We start from the raw sequence: 23,305 nt of genomic DNA, 5'->3' as shown, positions 1-23,305 counted from the left end.
CAGCTGCATGTTTTGCATTGGTGTATATACTTTATTATTCTGTATAATAACTAGTGCACAACAACTACTGACTTTTTTTATACAATCCCAAGGTGAGAGCTGTTATACTGTACTACTCGGTGTCTTTTATTCATCATAACTCTGGTTACATATTAAAATGTAACACACAGGGCGAACAAGACCGATAAAACGATTAGGAAGACTGAAAGTTCCCTGATTGCAGCGCCGGTGTTCGGGTTGATGATGCGAAAGGTCCGAGACACCGGTCTGAGAACCTCTTTGTTTCTGTACAAGGTGAAAGGCCAGCCGTACCTGGAGAGCCGAGGCAGGCGCCGCCAACGGAGCGTCCGGACGCAGACCGCGGACATTGTCAACCTACTCGCCGCAAGTGTGGGGCGTGGGTGCGGGTGTCTAATGCTGCAACACCCCGCCTTCGTTGGGCTGCCTAACCCTGTCTGGGATTAGAGAAGACCACACCGCGCACACAATAGCAGTTGCAATCCACGTAAAGGGGCGCCCTGTTCAGTGTACTTCTCTGTCGAATGCAAAACTTTGTTTTTCCACTAGATGCAAAAGCATAATTGCAAATTCAAGAGAAATCATTTAAAAGGCTTTGGATTTAACTTGATTAAATTTCTCTTTTTTCTATATAAATACTAAAATCGTGTATATATTTGCAGCACTTTTTCTCCAAATACATGAGCTGACTGAAAGTTTGCTTTTACAAACCCAGTAAATAAATAGATAGATAAATAAACGGATCAATAAATTAATACATAAACACACAAACTGACAAACAAACAAACAAATAAATAGATCGGTCGAACACAAATACAGTACTATGGCCTGGTTTTTTTGTACTTTGACATTCTGGTCATAAACAAAAAAAGCCAAAAAATAATCCGCTGTACAATGTTCTAACGCTGGGTATTTAAAGGTGTCAAATACACGTTATTTCCAAAAAGCTAAAACCGCTTCGGCGAAATCTAAAAAATGGGAACGGTGGCATTTTTGCGTGCCTTCCGAAGAAGCTCAGCGTCAGAGACGGAACCAAGTCACTGAATTTGGAATTAAAAGGACAGTTACGGGCTCTCCTGCAGTGAGAAAAGCCACAGGGGTTCTAAACAGAGTATAGCCTCTGTCCTGGGTGCAGCATGCTGAAGATCCACAAAGGCAAAAACAAAAAACAAAAAAAAAAAAAAAAACAAAAAAAACAAAACTCTTAAATAACATGGTATATACAGTGCATAGTTTACAGCCAGCGTTAACTGTTCAATTCATACAAGACAGCCTGACATACGCGTACATAGTGTACTTCTATAAAACGCAGCGCCTTAACGCACCTCAGTTCTTTTGTTCTTGTACTTGATTGTTCCGATGTTAAAAACATGAAGTCACATTAAAAAAGAAGGGGCAAAAGATGGTCTGCGTCTCCTGCGTTTGTTCGTTATTCTTTATCCGTCGTCGTGTTTTTCCCTCTAAATAATGTTACGTGGAAGTATCCGTGTTTTGTCTCGACTCTTTTCTTTTTATTTTGGTTTAATTTTTGCTACGCGGAAGCATTTCAGGTCGAAAGTGCTTTTCGTTTTGTTCTTTGAGCTCCTCTGTTTGTCAAGTAGTCCCAGAGACAAGCAGTCCTCTTCCAAACTGCGTCCAGTAGTCAGAGCTTTAATTTCACATGGCTGGCCGTCTTTAAAACCTCTGCTGCGTGATCTTGGCTCCTGTTTGAAATAAAACAAGACGAGGGATGAGCCGCCGATGCTGCAGTATGCTGCTTGCATCCCTGCTCATCGCTGACGCAGCGAGGGTTGTTTCTACGGCGTCCGCGCTCAAAGCCTCACATTCCTGATCAAGTGCCACTGTCCGATCCGGTTATTCGTCACGACCTTTTTTTTTTTTGCCGCGCCACGGCTCCCTAAAGCGATTCGGGCCTAGATTTCCCTCCGTGAACCGATCCTTAGAAGAGCGACCCGAGCTGCCCCCGCTGCTGTCGTTTGCTTTGTCTTGAAAAGACGAAAAGAAAAGCGCGCAGACATACTGGAGACATCAACCTGCAAACCGCAGCGCTGCAGATGTGCCGTCTTGTTTCGCAAATCCATGAAACCGCTGACGATGAATAATAAAAATACCGTAATAAAGTGCTCTGCTCAGGCATAGTGACTCGTAATTCTCAAATATTAACATTTAAAAGTATTTTAACGGATTAAAATATGTACGATCTGTTGCTTATGAAGACGGCCTGCGTGTGGGGCGAAACATCCTAAGAGCGGGGTCGAAGGAGGACCGCGCGTGGCTGAACTCCTGGATGGCGAGGCTGGACCTGCGCTGGAGGGGCTGCAAGCCCATCAGAAGCCGGGACTCTCCGAACTGCTGCGGCTGTAGTAGCTGTGGTTGCGGCTGGGGCTTCGCGAGCGGCTCCGGCTCTGGCTCCGGCTCCTGCTCCGGCTGTAGCTGCTGTAGCTGTAGCTGCGGCTGCGGCTGGAAGCGGACTGGCTGCTCATGTAGCTGGAGGACGATGGGCTGGGCCTGTAGTACGGGATAGGCCGTTTCCTGGCGCTAGGAGACAAAAAGAGAGGGATCACTGCTCTGTCTTCACCACCCGAGAGCCTTTGTGCCTTCTGCTTTGGCGACTAGGGACGTGTGACGACCAGCACACTTCGGCTTAGTCCGAGCGAACGCACGCTGGCTGGGACCCAATTCCGAAGGGACCTTTTAATCAGGGTTCTAATCCGGTGACTTACATTAAACTGCGCACAAGGTCGTCAAAGCAGAGGTAGGCTTCGAAGGCACGGTGATTAGTTGCTGCTGTCAAGTTAGAAGAGAGCTGTGCAGGGTTAGTTCTATCATTCCACACTCACTCTGCAGATCACCAGGGTTAAACCAGTCAGATTGTCCAGCTTCAACACATTCGCTCGAGCCGCTTCTCAAAAGAGCCACCCTGATCTAGCCGAGTCCGGCAGCTGGTCAGCGGACAGGTGTTAGCCCGCGTACGGAAGCCCCTGAAAGAACCTACCCAGAAGTCAGTGTGTGAAAGAATCCGGTCTGAGCTTGACTTAAGCACCATCAAAACACTGTTGATCTGAAGGCTGTGGTTTTGTAAGAAACCAGTTTCAAAACTTCTTTAAGGAAAAATTAAAATTAAAAACCTCAGTAAGACCCTTATTATATAAAGTTTTCTGGTAGAGAAAAATAAATGTTTAAACATCAGAGCCAAGTTAATGTGACTACAGCTCATTAAATGAGAAGAAAAGTTCAAATTAAAAACTAAGCATTTAATTTTCCCTTTAGTTTGATTTCACTTTTGCTTGCCTTATACTTCTTGTCTTCAATCTCAATTTGATTGCTATTATAAATTGTACATTTGAGAAAAACGTGATAAGAGGTTGATAGTGCTTACATCAAAGTCACCATTTTACGCAGCATTAGTAGATGTCTGCAGCAGTGGCTCTATTGCCATTGTGAGTTTTGAGCCAGAGAATTAAAAATAAGACAAAAAGAGAATGCAAAAGGCAGCTGTACTCAGGAGAGGTGGTCTGTGCAAGAGCTACTTGGTGTAGCAGGTTCAAGAGGAGAGAACTAGAATCCTGCTGCACAGCAACTGTTACCACGGTAACCTTGCCTGCAGCTCAGTTGCATTCCTCTGTCTGTAGTCCTCGGGGCACCTTAATACAGGAGCGGGAGAAATCGTCAAGTGTAAAGACACAACAAGGGGCAGTGTGCTCACCTGGATGCCATGGAAACACATCTTAACACAAGCACTTACCAGCAAATAGAAGCTGAACACTGTCACACTGTCATTAACACAATATCTTTGATACCGTTGTTCCTGGATCCCATAAAAATACACAGATGAAAGTCACATTACAGCAAATGTTAAGGAGCAATCCTGACTGAAACACTTCTAACCCTTAACACGACATTATGTTCGCAATACAGACACAGGTGTAACATACTTTAGGGGTTCAAGGTCATGAATAAAAATATTTGTAATACGTATAATCGTTATAACAACCATAACTGTGAGATAGCAGCTCTATCCCCTGTACCACTGTGCCCTTTAGGAGTCAGTTCAAATCTGGTCCGGCGTGTGTGGAGTTTGCATGTTCTTCCTGTGTTTGTGTGGGTTTCCTTCAGATGGTCTGGTTTCCTCCCACAGTCCAAAGACATGTGTTTCAGATGAGTAGTGACTCTAAATTGCCCATAGTGTGTGTATATGTGTGATTGTGTATGTCTGCGATAGACTGGTGTCATGTCCAGAGTGTCCCTGCTGTCCTGTGCCTAGTGCCCTGTGCTCTCAGGATAGGTTCTGAACCACCGTGACCCTCGCCTGGACAAGCGGTGAGTACAATGATAATCTTTAAGAATCCACAAAGGAATCTGAGTGTACAGAAACAGGAGAGTGTTTGGAGTTATTGCAATTAAGAAATAATTAAAATCATCAGTTTGTAGAAAGTGGGAAGTGCCATACTCTCCCATAGATGTCAGTGTTACTCTGTGTTCTGGCAGAGCTGCACTCATCACAGAAAGATTCTCAAATTTCTGTAGATAGACTTCTGTAGACTCGTAGACATACGAATCAAAGACAATACATTTAGGCCACGTTGTACAGACACTGGCGACACACACTTTTTTTTTACCCCGAGAAGAATAATGAGTTCCACTGCAAACAAAGACATACAGCCTAAAGGAGATACGGTATCGTAAACCACTATACTATACTGGCATGAGTGGTTTACGGAATTGCCATACTTATTTCAACTACAATTTGTTTTGAGTACGAGGTCTGTTAAAAGAATGGCAGTTTGAGCATGGTACAGCTCACATATGACTGAGCATTCAGAGACCACTAACAAATGGCCTAACAAAGTTAAAGGCGACAGACATAAAAACAGAGAGATTGATGGGACAAGAGACTGAAGAATCGTTGGACCTGGCTCTCCGTCTTACCTTGTGATTCTCCTAGCTTCCATGAAGCTAGGCGAGTCACGCCTCCTCTTGCGTATGGGGGAGTAGCTGCGCGAACGGCGGCGGGTCCTGCCTTCCGCGTCCGTGTGGTGTGTGCCATCTTTCTCCCTGCCAAGTGAACGGAAAACACAGTGCCATGAGGAAAGGGCACCTTGCTGTGGTCAGAGCCAAGCACCCTGATCCTGGCGACCGCCTCTTCTGGGTTGTGAATCGGGCTATGAGGAAAGTCCCTCATATTGCGAGTGAAACAGATGTAAGGGGACAGGAGTAAAAAACTGAGTTTTGAACAAAACTGGCAAAATTCAGAGAGGGAAAAAGATAGCTTTCATCTCTGAAAACACAATCCTGCAAGCACCAGTCATCTGGACGCAACCTAAAGTTTAAATTGATCTGCAAATTGCCTGTGGGCAGGCTTCTTAAGGATAACGGCCAATTTGCTGGAGAAAATGACCCCTAGAGTTAATCAGACTGCAAATAATATGATCCCACAGCACACAAACGTCAGGCTGCTCAGTAAGCCCATCTGGGCTGTTTCTGCAGCACTGTCTCTAGGCAACGTGAGACATGGCACAACTGTACAAATGTAACCCAACTTATTTTTTAATTATTTTAATTGTCTGACTTCTCTCCACACATAAATGACATATTTTAGCACTTATATATGCACTTCGACAATCATAGCTACAGTCACTAGCAAATTTTGATCAATCCCATATCAAAGTTCAGTTCTCATTTTTTCTGTTTTGACTTTCACGGACGTTAAGTTTAACGTGATTTGGACGCGGTGACATGGTGTTTATTCAATCACTGGATCGATCAGCAAATTAACAGCTCATTACTGCAATAACCAAGAAACACACAAAAGGTCACAATACCTAAGACCGAGCGCCAACTGCCATAGCGGCATTCTACAGATGAGGAGAAGCTCTACACCCTAACAACAGGGTATGGTGGCCTCCAGGGGGCACCCTACCTGGAGTTGTTCTGCCGGGAGTGGGGGGACTTAGCCTTGCTGCCATGCTCCCGTGAACGGGAACATGAAGCGGAGCGCCCGCTACTCCAGGAGCAGCTGCGCTGCCGCAAACTACGGGATGAGCTCTCTTTGCGGCCGGCCACGTGCCGCCTGTGTCGGCCCGAAGAAGCCGAGGGGCTCCGGTGCCGGGCGTGGAGACGGCTGCGACGACGCCTCTTCGAGGAGTGGACACCTCTCGTCCTGTATGTAACGTATGTATTATTAATGAATGAGGCAGACTCACATCAACAGTATTAAGTCGTTCAGTTTTCACTTCCCGTGCTATCAAATGTAAGACTCCTACGAGTCGACATAGCTCTCCGAAAATTTATTTGACATTGCTGATTTTAGAGTGAAAGCCCACTGTACATGTGAGTGGTTGGGATATAATAATACAGATGTGCCTTGATTTATTCATAGATTAGGTTCTGTAATAAAACGTAGATAAAAGTCTAATTCAAATTTTCCTGTAAGACCTCATTTATTCTGTTTTCATTAAACCCTAACGTAGTGCAAGGCATCGGTGTTCTGCAGTCTTCCATGGAAACACTGGGCATTAGGCAGAGGACCAGCCCGTCACAGGACTTGAAGCAACCTTTAAACTATACTTTAAAATTACCGAAAAGAAAAACTCTTATTTTGTGTGTCGTGTTCTGCTTTATACGTGGAGTACCATGTTGCTCTTGCACATCGGATACCAGGAAAAGTAGAAATGAGGACAGCATTGGGAGAATGTATTAGAGTGCTTGACCTTAAATACGAACTGTGTGCCTCATCTGGGACCGAGGACACAGCAAAAGTGCTGATAGGGGAGGACTGCTTCGTCAAACAGGAACGTGTAACTTTTGTCAGCATCTGATCACTTCCAGTGTGCTTTTTCATCTGTAGTCCAAAAACCATAGTAACAGACATTTACAGGTATTCATTTAGCAGACGCTTTTTTCCAAAGCGACGTACATCTCATAGAAAATACAACGTGTACATTACATTAGGAGAAAGAAACATACTTGCAGACGCGTGATTCTTAAGTACGGATAGTTTCTTTCCACCGTATGAACCAATGTTCATCGCACGAGTAGCTGCATAAAACTTTATCGGAATATCCACGATACCTAATCGCCTTTCTGTTAATTTTTATTTTTGGAGATACATATAAACATTTGCGTTACATTACAGGAATAGTTGCATGAAGGTTTATTCGGCCATTATCTTAAAGTTACGGCGCATGAACATTTACACCTTACGTGAACTTAAGAGATCATGGGCGAAGTGAGTGTGGAAGAGGTAAGCTTTAAGACCCTTTTTAAATGTGGACAGAGAATCGGGAGTTTGCAGAAACACGGGTGACATTTGTTCCCCAATATATTTTTGAACATGCATGAGTGAAGAAATTACAATTAAAAAAATAAACTGAAAAACGCCCATACCTTTGAAAATATATAATTTGAACATTGATAACATGAGTACCCAGTGTATGTGTTACCAATGCTGAGAACAACTGCAGATTAAATACATGACTTAAAGGAAGCATTCCCCAGGGGCTCAGCCAGTTGCAACTGCATGCCTGGTTTAAAAACAGTAGAATGTGCCTTGGGTTGCACGGTTAGCCAACAGCGACTCGGAATAATAAGTCAGGGTTCCGCTGGGGACGGGGAATGCCAGAAGTTCCGTCCACGTCTGCTGCATTGCCTGCTGAGGCACCCCTAGGGAAATGGCCAGCTGTAGTGAAATGTGTACCAGCGCTCTAGTCCCTACTGTGCAACACGTACCCCGCAAAAATGACTGGCAGCTGGCTATGACTGCCTCCGATGCTACGTGGAGGAACTGAGAAGAAAATGGATTAAAAAAAAGTTATCGGTCACTGTCTCTCTGAAACAAGAGCTCTGGATCTAGCTGTCATACAAGAGAAAGTCAGTTTAATACTTGTAAAAAACTAGTCACCTTCTAACCCATCATGTGCCCTGATCTATGAGAACTACCAAGTCCCCATTACTGAACCCCACTGAAACCTTGCTGACCCCGGAGAGCTGCAGGCACAACAAGGGACATTTAAAACCACTCACTTTTTCACCTGGCTCCCCTTGTTCTTCAGAGTCTGGGAGTGTTGGGAGCGGCCGGAGTCGCTGCTGCGGGCCGGTGAGTGAGAGCTCTTCCTGGGCGCCCTGTGCCGATGGCCGCGTTTGCCAGAGGACGCCGACGTCGACCTCCTGGCAGCTCGGTGCTCCTCATCCTCGGATGTGGCATCCGTTTGCCTGCCTGGGCTCCTGTTAATGGTACCCTGGGCCTGGCGATCCTTCGGGTGAGGCGACAGTGATGTCCCTGCGCTTGGTGAAGCCGGAAGCGGGCTCAGCTTCTAAGAAAAAAATAATGAAACAAAAAGGAAAGCTTTCCTTTAGAGAGGTCCCACCACTGCTAACAGGTGCAAGGGTATTTGCAAAAAAAATCTAAAATAAATAAAAAGACAAAACAAAACAAAAAAGGAAAAAAAAAAAACGCACCTAAAAGAAAACGAGAGCTAGATTTCCTTGATAAGGCTTATCGACAGTCCTCTATGGTGCAGCACATGCAATACTTGGCATGCAAAATCATAATGAGTCAAAGAAATTAAATACCCAAAACAAAAGAAAAAACATGTAAGAGCAGGAAAGGAAAAAAGGAAATCATGAGTCAAACCAAAACCGTAAAGAGAGAAAAGAGAAGAAAGTAACAAAACCAGGAGAGACATTTTATAGAAAAACGGAGGACTTTTCCATTTAGTGATGATTTAAAAAAGTAAAAGAAACTAAACAAAAAACAAAACAAAAAAGACAACTTGACAAAACATCACAGGAATGGAAGAAACAAAATAAATTTTCACAAATATAATTATCAAAAAAACAATTGTCTTTACTCAAACATATTTGGTTTGTGGTTTTCCCTGCAGACAACTGCGGAGATGTGAACAGCGACCCATTTCTTTTTTAATCGTTAATTCTTTTTTTCAACTCCCTTTTGGTTAACATCCACTTACCAATAAAGTGGTATTCCCTCCTTTAGTAGGTAAGGTATGAAGAAAAGGGAAAAGTGGGGCAACATAAGTGCATCATTAGAGATCACAAAATGCAAGAGAAAAAGACACAAAACCCTTCCCTGGTAGTGATTCATGGACAATGTATGAAAAAAAGAAAAAAGTCACAATGTGCAAGGAAACTCTCACACTAGAGTACGTCTCCAAACCACTCATTCCTGCCTACTCCGATGCAAGCGTTGGCTTGTGCGGCCTGACGCGCCGCGGGACGCTATTATAAACCAAGGCCTTTCTTTGAGTTTGAGGAAGACCTTGGTCGCTTCAATATGCGCCCCTCCCACACCCCGTCTTCCCACCCAGGATGAACAATCCTCATGTGCTCTTTCGTGATGGACACATCTCGTTTCGCCATTATGTTCTTATGTAATGTCACATGACTGATGCCTGCACTGTCATTTCTCACAGCTTTCTGATTGATTTTGTCATGGAGAAGTCAAAGGTACTCCTTATAAGGAAAATTAATCGCATTAAACAGTAGAATCTCTAGCTCATGCAGAAACAAAAACAATATATTAACTTACATCACTATCTCCCATTTACGTCTTCCCCTCGTTTCGTACTTTCCTCCGTGGTCACAATTTCAGAGATCAATTTACTCATGTCTATTTACCGAAATTACATATATGAAGATGCATGACATTACAACCTTAGATGCTACAATGAGTTAAGGATCTAACACTACCGGTGCTGTGCTCTCATACTAACTCAAGTACAATTTCGGAATCATAGGACTGCTCGTAATTTGTGGATTTTGCGTACATCACTATCTGTGTGCGTGCGTGTGTGTGTGGGTGTGAATGAAGCGTGTCTCAGGGAAGAACACATGGGAGGCGTTAGAAAGCTCTTTCGTCCCACCACACCGTTCTGTGCACGGTGCCTTGCTGGAAATACAGAAAAGGAAAAAAGGAAAGAAAAACTATGGATAAGAAAACAGCGAAGGGAAGATTTTCTCTTACATAAAAAAAAACGAACCACTTCCATCACCTGCTGACCTTTTATTTGAACGATTTTAGGGGGGGGGAGGGGATCCGCACACGGTGACACGTACCATCACAAAATAACAGAAACGATGCTGTGGACAGTCAGCGCAGCAGGGAGGCAGAGTGCCTGGCTCACGTGACGATATAGTCGACCGGCATCTGAAAGGACGCACGAGCTGCTCTCCCGACGCCATATTGTGGAGTGGCTCTCTGGCACTGCTGGCGAACTGCATCTTGGCAGCACTGCTTGCCTTACGGTAAATGTCACGGGGCAGATGCGCAGTACAGCCGCCTGTAATTTCAATTATCCGTCCAAGGTCAACAGCAGGAGACGGAGAAAGCTGAAGGTGCTGCAAAGCTGGAAAGGTCACGCATCCCCTTCAGATGTATTTTGCTTTTGCAAACTGACATGTTCAGTGATGCCAGTAGCAGTAAGTAGACATCGCGCCTCTCCTAATATTGCCCACGTATCGATGACGATGTAAGACGGCAGGAGAGGGAACAGCAGCGAGACAGGTTAAACTGCGTATGAATAATCCAGAGGTTTTCCGCATGCTCTGCTCTGCCAACAGCTGTTAAGGCATCCAGGTGCCTCGACTCACTGACAAGGTGTGACACTGGATCCCGCATAACAGCAAGCGCGGTGAAAAATCACGGTGCTGCGGCAAATTCGTCCACGGTGGACCATTTTAAGCCGTGATCAACGAGCGATCCTTTTCTGATCCGGGCTGCGGACGGCCGAAGGAGGCAGGCGATAAGTCGGGCACCCGGGCCGGGGCCCGACTCGAGTTCGGACTAGCGGGGCCGGGGGCGGAGCAGGCAGGAAGCGCCATTGCCACGAGGGTCGCGCGAGAGTAAAAGGTCAAAGGTAATGAGTGGTTTCCAGAACAGTAATGTGGCAAACATGACGGACTCCCCACCCTCCCGAAGCATTTACGGCACTTTCACCGGACCCGCCGCGACAAACTCAAAAACGAGTAAGTAGAGGATCGTAACGTGTAACACTGCTGGTTAAAAAAGCGATCAAAACAGAGAGAAGAAAACAAACAAACAGGAAACCCTCCCAAAAGAACAGGCTCATCTACAACTATGAGAAAAACAAACAGCCACTAATGTCCATGATAGCTGTCAGAAAACCTATTTAGAACTTAAGAGTAATGAAATCATAAGATAATTGCACCATTCACCGAGGAACAGAGAGATGCTAGACAGACAGGAATGCATTCTATGAAAAACAAAGAAATGGACAAGGAAACGATCTGAAGGTGTACTGGACTTGAGTATGAGCTGGGCGGGGGGGAAACAAAACAAAAAAAGGTCTAAGAGCAACTGGAGTCTTTGGAAATAAAGTAAACATTTTTTTAAAAGGAACAGTAAAAGAACCCACTTGAACGTTTTACGAAATCAAAGAAAAAACAAAAAAGAGAGAAACACTGAAGTCAAGCTAGGGTGCCTCTCACATTCGCATTTGCATAATGAGCACGTGCGTAAGGCAGACCGTCACCTACCTTCCTTTTCAATCAGTGGCACGTGAGCAGTACCAAAGAGGGAAAGAAATAAAATAGAAAAAGGGGGGAAAACAGGAGAAAGGAATATTCTCCGCAGTAGAGCGTAAAATGGGAAGAAGACAATGACTTCTTTAGTACTGTGCTACTTAGTAGTGTCCTGAGACTAAAGAAAAAAAACAAACAGATCTACAAAAGAAAAACAAAACGAAAAATGAAATGAAAATGGATGGATAAAATAAAAGAAAAAAAATTACAGATATAAATGATCCGCCGTCTTTTTCCGCTCAGACAAACGCAGCCATGGAAATCATCGAAGGAAGGGAAGGTAAAGAGGCCAGGAGTAAGAGGGAAGTCGAGCTTAAAAAAGGACGTAATGGAATCCAACGGACAGACAGAACTGCAAGGAACATGCAGAGTGTGGCGTATGGTGAGAGGGGAGGAGGTATGTCAGGCCAGCGGAGAAGCCGGAGACATGGGTCACACACGACACGGACGGACGGGGCAGGGGGGTGTGGTGGTGGCGGTAGTGGTGGAGGGCGGGGAGTGGTGGGTTGCTGCCAGGATGGAGATCTAGAGTCAGCGCATTTGAAAGGGACCCCAGCCATGCTTTTTTTTTTTTTTTTTTAGACTTGGAAAAGAACCAGTCTTGTCATGTACCCCAACTGGTGAGGATGAAAGGCCTTTGCCTATAAATTGGACCAATGTGCACTTCTGTTAAAGACAAGTGCATTCAGGGTACATCCTACTATATCTAGCTAGGTGAGGACACCGGTTTCCCTGAGGAGACTTAAGCTCCCCATCCAACAGGAGACACGTTGGTCGTTGCATCAAGGAATTCTGGGACTCATTCCTCCACAACCGTACTCTACTATTTTGCATGAAGGTATTTTGTACTGCACGGTAAAGGTGCTTTATTTTTAAACAGCTATGACACTAAATGGCTTGGGTCCCTTTGAAACAAAGTTAAAAATAAATATCATGTGTTAAATTATTTGTCATCGTGTTGCAGCACTGCACTTTGTGTGTGGTATATGAGGGTAATGCTTATACTGAAATACTGACAGCTAAGGAAATAAAATTGCACAGAGCTGCAATAACCACTGCACATGTACTCGTCGAAATGAATAACTGGCAATTTTTTTTTACCCCATCTACGAAAGACGGGCTTCGCCATGAAACATCGTCTCGATAATTATCGACGAGGAAGATACGGATGTGTCCGTTAATGTGGAGACACCATTTTACCTGCTGAAAATATACATCTTAACATGTATCACTATAACTGTTTTATTAATGAAATGCTCTATTGTGCTGGAATTAATGCATCTACCAGGTGCTTTCGCCTTATAAATAAGCATTTAGCAAAGAACGGAGCATTTATATTCAGTACTGTTAAGCTGATGTACACCCTTTTTCCACACCAGCTCTTACTTGCTGCCATAAAAGCGTCTGTTAAGTGAACTTATGAAATGTAAATGTAAATATATATAAATATATATATATACATATATACACAGCAGTCAACATACAAGGACAGTCTGACAAAAGTGGCACTGCCACCTAGAGGCTTCATGCAAGTCGAAAATGTTACAGGGGAGAGAAACGAATAACGATCTATGCCACACCTGAGAGCTGTGTGCTCAATTAAAAGTTCGGGGCAAAAACATTTGCTTTAAAAGATAACTGTATAACAAGAAAAACTAGTACACATACCCATTAACCTACTTGATCCCGTTCCGAAACATATGAGGGCTTTTTACATAAACAAGACAAAGAAGTTTGGATATTTATTGGCAAATACAACTCAAATCAATACGAACAGCAATAGAAATGAAAGAGGATGAGCAAAAGAAAATAAAGGAAAAGAAGCAAATGGCACCTTGTAGTAAACATGCAACCTGAATCTCACAACACAGCCTTTGTCAGTCACATTTGGGGAAAAAGCGGTCGGAGGACACAAGCTCCATTATATCTCTGTTCCTTCCCGTTACAACAGGGTTGCTAGATTGCTCACAAACACTTAGTATCGCTCTGGTCTGCTTGTCAGCTAAGTGGGGTAAGAAATCATATGGACACAATGGCAACAGATACACCTACTGTACGACTCTGCCTTGAAATTTCTGAATCGGCGAAACCGATTAAGGGATCGACACGTACAGCCTGCCTCCTCAGAGACAGACCCTTAACTGAATGTTTTTATGGAAGTGATGGGAGCCATTTACAAACACTTGATAACGATTAAAAATATAACACCCTGTGTTTTATTTTCCCACTCGACACCACAGGAGTGAGGATTAAAAGGTGTTAAGGAGCATGTCCTTTAAAGATGGGATTGAAGACCTGGCCAAAAAAAATTAAACGGCTTTCTCATTTGCGACTCCGCTGGAAATGATCCGCGCTTAAAAACACCACATTTCTGAAAAGGGCCAAAGGTGTTGTGAGTCTACCTAAAATGCCCATTTATTACACCGAGACTTGACAAGTCTCCTTCAAGGGCATTAAAGTTCAGTAAATGGCTCGCGGGATTCCTACGCAATCCCTTAGCCATCAAAATGGCCTCAAGCCCAATAGGTACACTGCCATCTTTCAGTTCAGGTAAATGGACTCCTCATGAATAAAATCAGGATAAAAAAGCAGTTTAACATCAGGGCTGGATGTTAACCTTGAGACTATCTTCTAGAGACATCTGGTTCAAGACTAAATCCAGCCATTTGTCTCTGAGATCTATTTATTACTGAACTTCGCTGAATAGCCAAGGGAGGACTTCAAGTGACCTTGCTTTTTCAGCGTGGGGAAGGGATTTTTTTGGTTAGAAATGAAACCATCTGAGCATTGCAGGGCTGCCATTTACAGCTCTGTACAGTATGCTTTTGAATGTGGCCATTTTCACAGCGTGACCAAAGAAGACGGCCAAGCAGTTGATTGAACCTAGTCTTAAGAAACCAATAAACAAATGGCTTGACTTCCAAGTCACTGGCTTAAATTCTAAGATTATGTCTGATATGGAGGACCTTCCATGTTTACCTCCTGTCCTTGTGGATATTTGATACCAGTCCCTGAAAAACACTATCCCTGTTTCAAGTTCTTTTGTGCTGAAATATTTGTAAACTTGGAGCCTCAACAAGCACCTTCATTACTCATTTCCACTTCTATGATCTGGGCCTCTTCCAGTATAATATTACAGGAAGCTATTCCAAAGAGCTGGAGCATTTTAATTAGTAAAACCTTTTGTGTCTGAATGTAACAGCTCAATATTTGTGTGTTTATGCAAATGATCAACTGGGTCAAGTGCACTAAAGAAGGCTGTAGTTTTTTTCCTGTCCTTTCAGGATAGAATTTCTCTACTCTTTATATATCCTATGTCTCTCCATTCATTTCCCTGCTCTGAAAATGATGAAAATAAAGAGAGATGGTGGGTGAATTAAGGAAACAATTAAAAAAATGCACGACTTCACGGGCAGAGGAAAGTGAAAAACCTATCCTACAAGCTAGTTTTAAAAAACTGGAGAAACAAAACACTGAAATAAAAACCAAGGCGAATAAGGAGCAAGTCAACTGACACAAGAGAGACGACTAGATAAGAACAGCAAGTCAGTACGGAAGGCAGTGACCGAAGAAACCAATAAAGAGAAAGGGCAGTAGGCGAAATAGAAGAGACTACATACATCCTGTGGTTTGTCGCTGGCCAGGTGGTTGGATCTGCTGTCCCTGCCATTGCTGCTGCCATCGCGGTGTCCATTCTGCCAGATGGCGGAAGGCACGGCACCGTATGCCGGAGACAGAGAAGTGCTGTGGCTGGACGGGCTTTGCCGGGCCTTGTGTCCCTCTGCTCTGTGCTTCAGAGTGGGCCTGGTGCAGACAAATAAAGAGAAAGAATTGAATGCAGATGGGACAACGAGGCTGCTCGCCACTGCATGTCAATTTACTCGTCACATGGCCCTTCCAGATATTCTCAAAGAGCCTTGTGGATCCTGGAATGCACTGAACTGATTACAACAAATGGGACTGTATGAGTGCAATTATGATGTGCTTGTCACATTCCCAGCTGTCATGCATACCAGCAGCCACCAGAGGGCCCCCTTGCTGGAGTACTAGTACTAGGAAGTTCCTGAGAAACCTGAGACAGGTTCACATAATCTTCACGACTATAAAGGAATTGGACTTGTGTCAGTCATTCCGATACCTGGACGCTTAACTCTTGCACAGCTTTCCAGGTCCAGCGGAGTTGGAACCCATGAACACAGGAGTTACATCCCAAGGGACTGTGCTGGGCAACTGCAATACAGTCTTTCAACATCTCACGGGCGTAGTAGTTTAAGAGTTGGTACGGAGTCTACAGGAGGGCAGCCAGCAAATCTGTTCCATTTCTGAACTCCAGCGATCCAGCCTCCTCAACCACCTGCTCAAATAATTTCCCCATAATGCCTGTCTGGCCATTACAGAGTGATGCAACAGCTCACCTTACTGGTACGTGGGGTTCATATGACAACGTTCTGTATTATTTGGCATATCCGCCATCTGCATGCTGCTCGGAATCAGCAAAGGTGGGGCTCATCAACAAGGGACAGCCATGGGCTTCACAGACTGGCTTTTATTCACCACTCAGAGGGACAGGAAATGAGAGACTGGATCTTGGATCGTTGACTGATAGAGTGGACCACAGCTAAATGTGCACTGGAGTTTTGCACATTGGCAGCTATGAGGAGCTGAAACAACTGAGCACTCCTCTCCAACAACTACCAAAGGCTCAACAGTCATCTCCTCACTGAGCTGCCTTATAGGGGTGAACAGTGATACTTGGAGCAACTTGTTACCTGCCTGGATAATCTGGTTCATAAAAGATGTAAGAGGGCAACATCTCATCCTCCAGTTGAGCAGCCTTTGTCAACATTCCCATTAAACACTCGCCAGAGCCAATGCAGGTAGAATGTGGCATGTGGAACCATCGCAGAGCCATTTGAGACTGGCTGTGTCTATTCTGTGCAAATATGTCATTTTCATTCACTCTGTCCTAACCTACTGAATCAAGAGGCTCAGAGGAAATGTCCAGTTTTTGTTGTCCACTCTTAACTCTCAGGGTTCCCATTTTCACATGTATGTCTGCTTGCACACTCTCCGGCAGCCAGTAATTTTATTGATAGGTTTCTTCTCTATAAATACCTTATGCCATGTGGTCTTGCCAATGCACCCTTTGTAGTTCAGGCATTTGTAAATATACTGTTGTGCGACACAAGCAATTGGTGTATTCTGGCCTATATCGATTAAATCCAAATCTATTTGTTCAAACTTGACAAACATGTTCAGCAGTTAAACCGTCGCCGACCCCTAGTTTGTCAAGGCTGAGAAGTGCCTATTTCATCTGGCTATCATCTCATTTCTGGGTGATGTCCTGGATTCATATGGGGTGCAGGCTGATGCCAGTAAAGTGCAGGCAGCCGTATAATGGCTAGGATCATAAACGGCAAAGGGACTGCAGGGCTTACTCGGGTTCACTGGCTTTTAACGGTCTTTCACAGCTGCTTTTGGATGTGGGGCTATTGTCACATCCCCAGCTGTCATGCATAAACAGACCCATCAGAGGAACCCCTCGTCAAAGTACTTGGAGGTTCTTGATGCAAATGAAATTTGTTTACATAATATGCCAGCCTATAAAAAGACTGAACTTGTATGAGCCATTGCACAGTCTTGCAGAAAGTGAGTGACCTACTTGTCCTGTGAATCCCAAGTTCTTTGAACCTTTTTTTTTTTAACAGACCTGTGCTAATCTTTGTCTCTGTGTCTGTACATCATTATCGCACTGGAAATAAACCCTTGCGCTGACACCACTTTACTCCTGGTTATGGTGCATGCACTTCTTTCATGCAGGGGAGGAACTGAAGAAATGTGTCAATATCTTTACATCCTGGTTATTTTTTAGATTATTCACCCTAAATACATCGATCTTCAGGTTCAGTCTTCAGAAAATACACTGAATGGACATGTGTAATCTACCTTATATTTATTTTATTTTTAAAAGCAAAGGTCTGAGTCAAAATTTTAAGTCAATTCAGTTTATGCTGAAAAGGACAGAAATAATGTATTCTTTCAGTTTATAACATTTTCAATTTGAACTGTTCTCAGTGTGCACTGATTTATAAAAGGAATTTGAAAATATTATTTGTAAACATGAAAGAAAGCTGACTATTACTAAGGAAAAAAAAATCAAGAATGCAGTTTATATAATATATAAATATAAAATCTGAAATTAATGAGGCAGCTGGGACAGATCTGATAATACAGTGAGTATAAAGGAAGGAAGGATAATACACTAGTGGCATTACATTTTACATTTATTTATTTAGCAAATGCTTTTCTCCAAAGCGACTTCCAATGAACTCCATGTAGTGTTGTCTGTCTGTCTACTGGCGTTAAGAAAGGGAGTGGGCAGGTAGGACCACATAAAAGCCAAGCTGTAGACAAAGTGAAGGAAGGTTTGGCAAAGCAATGAAAATAATTTACTTTGGGAGCTTTAAAAAAAAAAAAATCAGATCCAAGTTAAGGCAGAATAAGATGTTGCTGAGATGAGGAGCTGTTTTAGTGAGTTGGCTAGGCATTGTACCTGCTGGGGGACTTGGAAAGGCTCCCAGTGGAAGAGATGGAGGCGCTTCGAGAGCTACAGCAACTGCCCCTGCGATGTGACCTCCTGTTGGGTGAGTCCAGAGGTGACCTGTACACAGATAGACAGTACAGCTCTGAGATACCTCTCTTGATGGTCTAACCTTCACAGTCCTCTCCCCAAGAACGTGTGCAAAGGCATCGCTTTCTCTTCGCAGTCCACGAAAACAAGGAAGCCTCTGAAGATCTGTTTGATGTTGTACAGATGACTGTGGCTGTCAGTAGTCATTCTCTCTCTGCAGCACCTCATTACAGCTTAATTTGTTTTGCACATCATTTGTGATGCATTAACATTAAGACTGCCCGCAGCTCACAAGATAAACACGTAAATGCTATTATGATAGCCTTCACAGAGTCATATATTAGGTATATATTAAATTTTCTGAGGATCTTTTATATGTATATAAGGGATTTACATGGGGCTTAAACCAAATCAGCACTCTGGAGCCTTCCAAAATGAGGTCTTTTTTTCTCTTTGCATCTGGGGCCTACATGGCGACAGGGAACAGCAGGACAGGACAACCTTTCAATCTAACAGTGAATTGTATCTTACCTCTTTCTCGGTTTGTTCTTGTCTTTGTGTTTGTTCTTTGGACTTCCAGACCTGTCAAGAGAACAATTAAGCAGGGAATGAGAACCATCTTTTGTTTGTGCTGAAACCTTAGCGCATGCAGAAACGCAATGACTTGAGCAAAAGTGATTATACTTGGTAGTACTTTTTAAGATTGGCTAGTAAGTAGAGGAAATATACATTACTTACACAATGCATATATGGCAACAAAATCTCAATTTCTGTCCAGAAAGCAGTAATTAAACAAAACTAACAGATGGGGGAGCGAAACAGACGAAACCTGAGAAAGGAAACGCTGTACACGGATGAGATTATCCTCTGCCCACACTTCCTGAACCAGTGCAGCCCAACACTTACCTGTACCTCCTCTTCTTCCTCAAACCCGATGTAGATCTGTAGAGCGGGGCAAAGGAAGAAGCAATAACTGGCTGAATATTTACTGGACAACTTGAGGTAAAGGAGCTTTCTCAAAAGCACAACTGTAAGTTCTAGGATTTAAACAGATAAAACTTTGGTTTCATGCCAAGCATGACCACAATCTCCCATGTAATGCAATGCACATTCTGGTAGAGTTTACTATACCATAGAAGTTTTCATACTTTATATTTCACTTGCATTTAACCAGAGAAATATGACAAGAGCAGACAGGACTGAAAAACTTTGGATAAGAAGGCATTACTTATACTTGACCTTTCGTGGAAAATAAGACAAAAGCATTCACATTATCCCCTATGATTTTAGTTCACTGCATGAAAGAAAACCAATAAACTATCAAAAAATTAGATATGCTGTTTCTTCCTTTTGTCCAGCCACATAATCCACTAATTGGCTAAATGTATATCACAGATGAAGTTCTAAGTATTTCTTTGTGTCTTCTATTGTCAAACATCAGTTAATGTCCTCAATGACATGTTTTGATCCCTTACATTTACATTTATTCATTTAGCAGAAGCTTTTGTCCAAAGCGACGTACATGTCAGCAAAAATACAATTTGTGCATTACATTAAGAGAAAGAGACATGGCTGCAGACATGTGACTCTTAAGTAAACCTAGTTTGTTACCTTCCACTTGATACACTGATGTTCATCGCTCAAGTAGGTGCATAAAACGCAGGACAGATGAATCCTGATAACTGCCTACAATTTTTTTTTCTTAATTTTTCATAATAAAAATTCATTGACTAGTTTCCTTGACTAGACCTAAGGTGTAACCTGTTCACAACTTTGTGGATGTTAATGCAAGATGGAAAAACAAACTCATGCAGAGTGAAAAGAAGGAATGTTTGCTTTAATTCAGTTTATAGCTAATTAATCTAAAAGGAAAGCAGACAGATTGAAGAACACTAGACCTTCCTGCCCCTCCACTCAGAACCCCAAAACAAGCCCCATTCTTTTCTAAGACACAGAATCACTTATGATGCTGCATGAGGACTGACCAAGGGATCTTACTTTTCTTGAAACAAACTACAATGAGTACCCTAAAACAGCTTTCACAGGGGCATTAGTATCATCTCACACCTAGAGGTAGGGCTCACCACCAGGTTGTCGAAAGGGGTACATATTCATAGCATGGAAAGCCAGGCAGTAAGTGACCACCTACAACCTGCCCCAACCCAAGTAGCGAAATTATAGCAGCTAGTTAACCCTTCAGTGGAGTGGAGGGAAGGTCAGGGGTATTGAGGTTGCAGCGGTGTTGGCGATATGGGGTGGCAATGCACACCTCAACACCCTTTCACTTGTCCCCATTCCCTTACATTTCCCCAGCATTATTAAACTGTGGGATGTGTGTGAGACAATATCTGCAATGCAGTTGTGAAAAAAACATGGAGAAAGACAATGAATCCAAAGAAAGGAGGACACTGTGTGGGGGGGGGGGGGGGGGGGGTTTGCCTGTCTGGCAATGCTTCACCTGGTGTTGTTCTTGCAGGGACAAACCATTTCTCATGCTCCCTTTGAAGCATGAGCCTGAATGGAGGTGAAATTCAGGGGTCCCAGAATGTCTTACTGCTACTACAACTGGCTTGGATGATGTCTAGTAAGGTCATGGTCAGATGAACAGGCCTTTTCTCAAGCCCAGTGCTGAGACCATGGTTTCTGGGCTGCTGCAAAAAACTTTTTTTTCTTTAGACAAAATAAAAATAAAAGGAACTGTGCTACATTTAATGCTACAGATAATGCAAGATTTCGCAGTCAGGAACCTTGTGAACTTCATGGATGCTCAGGTTTTTAATTGAACTAAAGTAGATACCAAGGCTAAACACTAAAACATTGACAGGATACCATAACAATTCTCTGGTGAAACAGTATCAGTCGCAGTCTGCTTTAATTATATTTTATTCTATCTGGCACTACAGAACTGGACACATTTAGTGTATATTAATTATTGATTTTTTCTGGCAGTGATATAATTTTTAAATATAAAATATGCACACCTTCAGGCTTCTTTTATTTCAGAATGTGCTTATATTCCAAGTAAAGGAATCATTTTTAATTTTATTCTAGTAAAGGTCTAAAACGCCCTTTAATAAAAACAGAACTGTGGTAAGAACCACATGGCCATCAGCATGTTATGGATATGTTCAGTATGGGGGCGTGGGTGGTGACTAATTATTAACAGTTGGCGTACCAGTGTATCATTAACCTACAAATGCTTGTCCTAAGTGGCACTCAGACTTGCACCCCAGCACAGCCTCTTCACTGAATTACTGAACTCTGTGCCGTGTTCGCATTTCATGGATAAAACACTTTAACGGGAGAACAATGTGCGAGCGGCCTTGTCCGTGAGTGGGGGCAAGACCATACCTGTCTCGCTTGCGTTTCTTCCCACTCTTCTTCTTCTTCTCTCTGCGTGGTGGGGATGAGCTGTCAAACCTGGGGAGAGGCTTCAATTCAGAGGCTTGAGGTGGTCTCTCCACGCTGTCCTCACGGTGTCTTTAATGAGCCCGACCAGCCAGCGCAAGTCGACCAAACTTATGAGTGGAGTGTTTGGCCTGTTACTGAGGAGTCTAAATTTGCTGGCCGGGTGCCATGATTCATTATTTAAGCCCACAGAGGTTCATAGCAATATTTAGCCCTCTCTCGTTCTGGCAAACTTCAGCCCCCGTTGCCTTTCCTCCAGTCATATTCATTGCAATCCTCAAACTTTGCCTCTCTCATTACAGCCAATGTCACCCAGATTCCTCTCCTTCCTCCACTGCTTTGCTGACCATAACAAGAGACCCCCAGGCATGTGGACATGCCATCCAGGCCTCTATAGACCCTCAGCTCCCCACATTCCTAAAGAACTGCTCTATTACCCAGGATGGTTGCTATAGCAGCACTTAAAAGAACTTCACCCTAGTCTCCCTGCACTAGAATAATATTTCTTTAAAATAAATTAAGGGAGTAGTAGGAGTGCATTTTGTATTTCCTAACATGTCACTGTATTACACTGTGCATGAATGAGTCATGCTGTAAAGATGAAGAAACACACCGGCTGCGGTGGCGACCAGATTTCTTCTTCTTCCTCTTTTTTGGTGGTGGGGATGGAGAACTACTTGATTTCCTCTTCATTCTGGAGGGGGGCATATGGAGGACACAGTGGTATGGGTGGAGTGGGCGGTTGCTTTATGCAGAAGCAAGAGGACCGTGGAGTCTCTTAATATTTTAAGCCAAGGAATCCATGGGAACTGCACTGGATCACAAGTTACTCATATATACAGGTAATACATGCTACAAAGACAATAACCACAGCGCATGAATGCAAATTAATAAATACCAAGCAATCCCTGCTTCACTTACCTGAATAAAAGAAACCAAACAAATATGTCAGAGGTCCAATAAATAGAGCAAACCCAGCCAATAGATGCTTTCTTCCGAAATAATTCATATCCACGTTTGTGTCAAACATCAACACCCCCAAGAACCAAGGCAAACTGGAAATGGATCTGATGGAGCACTAACAAAGAGGCTCTTGTTTTTGAGCTCTTAGCAGCTTGGTCACTGAACAGGCTGTAATTAGTACTGCCGCGTACAGGGACTCGGCAGCAGATTAAATGGCTTCTCCTGGCAGGCTTTACGGTTTGCCTGCCGTACCTGCATCATGCAGACTCCGAACAGGTTTTTGGTCCCTGGCTTACCTGTAATCGCCGTGACCTTCTGAGTCCCTGTCGTAGCAGTCAGCGCTGCAGTCGCATTCTGCAGCGTAACCCTCGGCCAGCTCTTCGTCATCTTCCTCTTCTTCCTCATTGCCATGAGTCATGTGGTTCACACTGTCAGGAGAAAAGCAAACAGGAAAAAAAACTTACCTGTGGGAAAAAACACATACAGATTACATCAAGACAGGCCTTGAAGGGTGTGTTGCACACAATTGTCTTCTTCCATTTTCTTAAGTTTTGCCGTTTCACTCAAAACGAGTAGACCAGTCTCATCATCTTACAGAAGGAGACGTTCTGTCCATTTGATTCAGCTGACACATGGTGACAACCTGAGAGAATTGCATGATATTTAGATTCTTAATTCTCGCACTTTAATGCTGGATCTCGAAGTAAAAGCTTTACGGTCTGAGTG

The 23,305-nt window shown here is 43.5% G+C and overlaps 1 protein-coding gene across 4 annotated transcripts in view; it reads right to left on the bottom strand.

The window, feature by feature from the left end:
* Positions 1-20: 20 nt before the first annotated feature.
* The window catches only part of srrm3 (serine/arginine repetitive matrix 3), a 92,797-nt gene continuing 69,512 nt past the window's right edge, over positions 21-23,305 (bottom strand). The window contains exons 4-16 of one of the 4 annotated variants that reach the window (XM_029249259.1): positions 22,876-23,007; positions 22,230-22,310; positions 21,560-21,628; positions 19,115-19,150; positions 18,740-18,790; positions 18,131-18,238; positions 15,198-15,381; positions 8,041-8,330; positions 5,939-6,178; positions 4,948-5,073; positions 3,620-3,662; positions 2,321-2,556; positions 21-1,721 (exon numbers count right to left, since the gene is read on the bottom strand). In XM_029249259.1, the coding sequence (XP_029105092.1) occupies positions 1,661-1,721; positions 2,321-2,556; positions 3,620-3,662; positions 4,948-5,073; positions 5,939-6,178; positions 8,041-8,330; positions 15,198-15,381; positions 18,131-18,238; positions 18,740-18,790; positions 19,115-19,150; positions 21,560-21,628; positions 22,230-22,310; positions 22,876-23,007 (1,657 nt within the window). In that variant the 3' untranslated portion in view covers positions 21-1,660. Of the gene's footprint in view, positions 2,557-3,619; positions 3,663-4,947; positions 5,074-5,938; positions 6,179-8,040; positions 8,331-15,197; positions 15,382-18,130; positions 18,239-18,739; positions 18,791-19,114; positions 19,151-21,559; positions 21,629-22,229; positions 22,311-22,875; positions 23,008-23,305 lie in introns of all 4 variants that reach the window. The other 3 variants (XM_029249258.1, XM_029249261.1, XM_029249260.1) reach the window with 3 other exon arrangements.

This window comes from Scleropages formosus, chromosome 25 (genome assembly GCF_900964775.1).
Source record: "Scleropages formosus chromosome 25, fSclFor1.1, whole genome shotgun sequence".
NCBI classification, from domain to species: Eukaryota; Metazoa; Chordata; class Actinopteri; order Osteoglossiformes; family Osteoglossidae; genus Scleropages; species Scleropages formosus.
The sequence above is the reverse complement of the archived record's forward strand: the minus strand, read 5'-3'. Positions and strand labels throughout refer to the sequence as shown.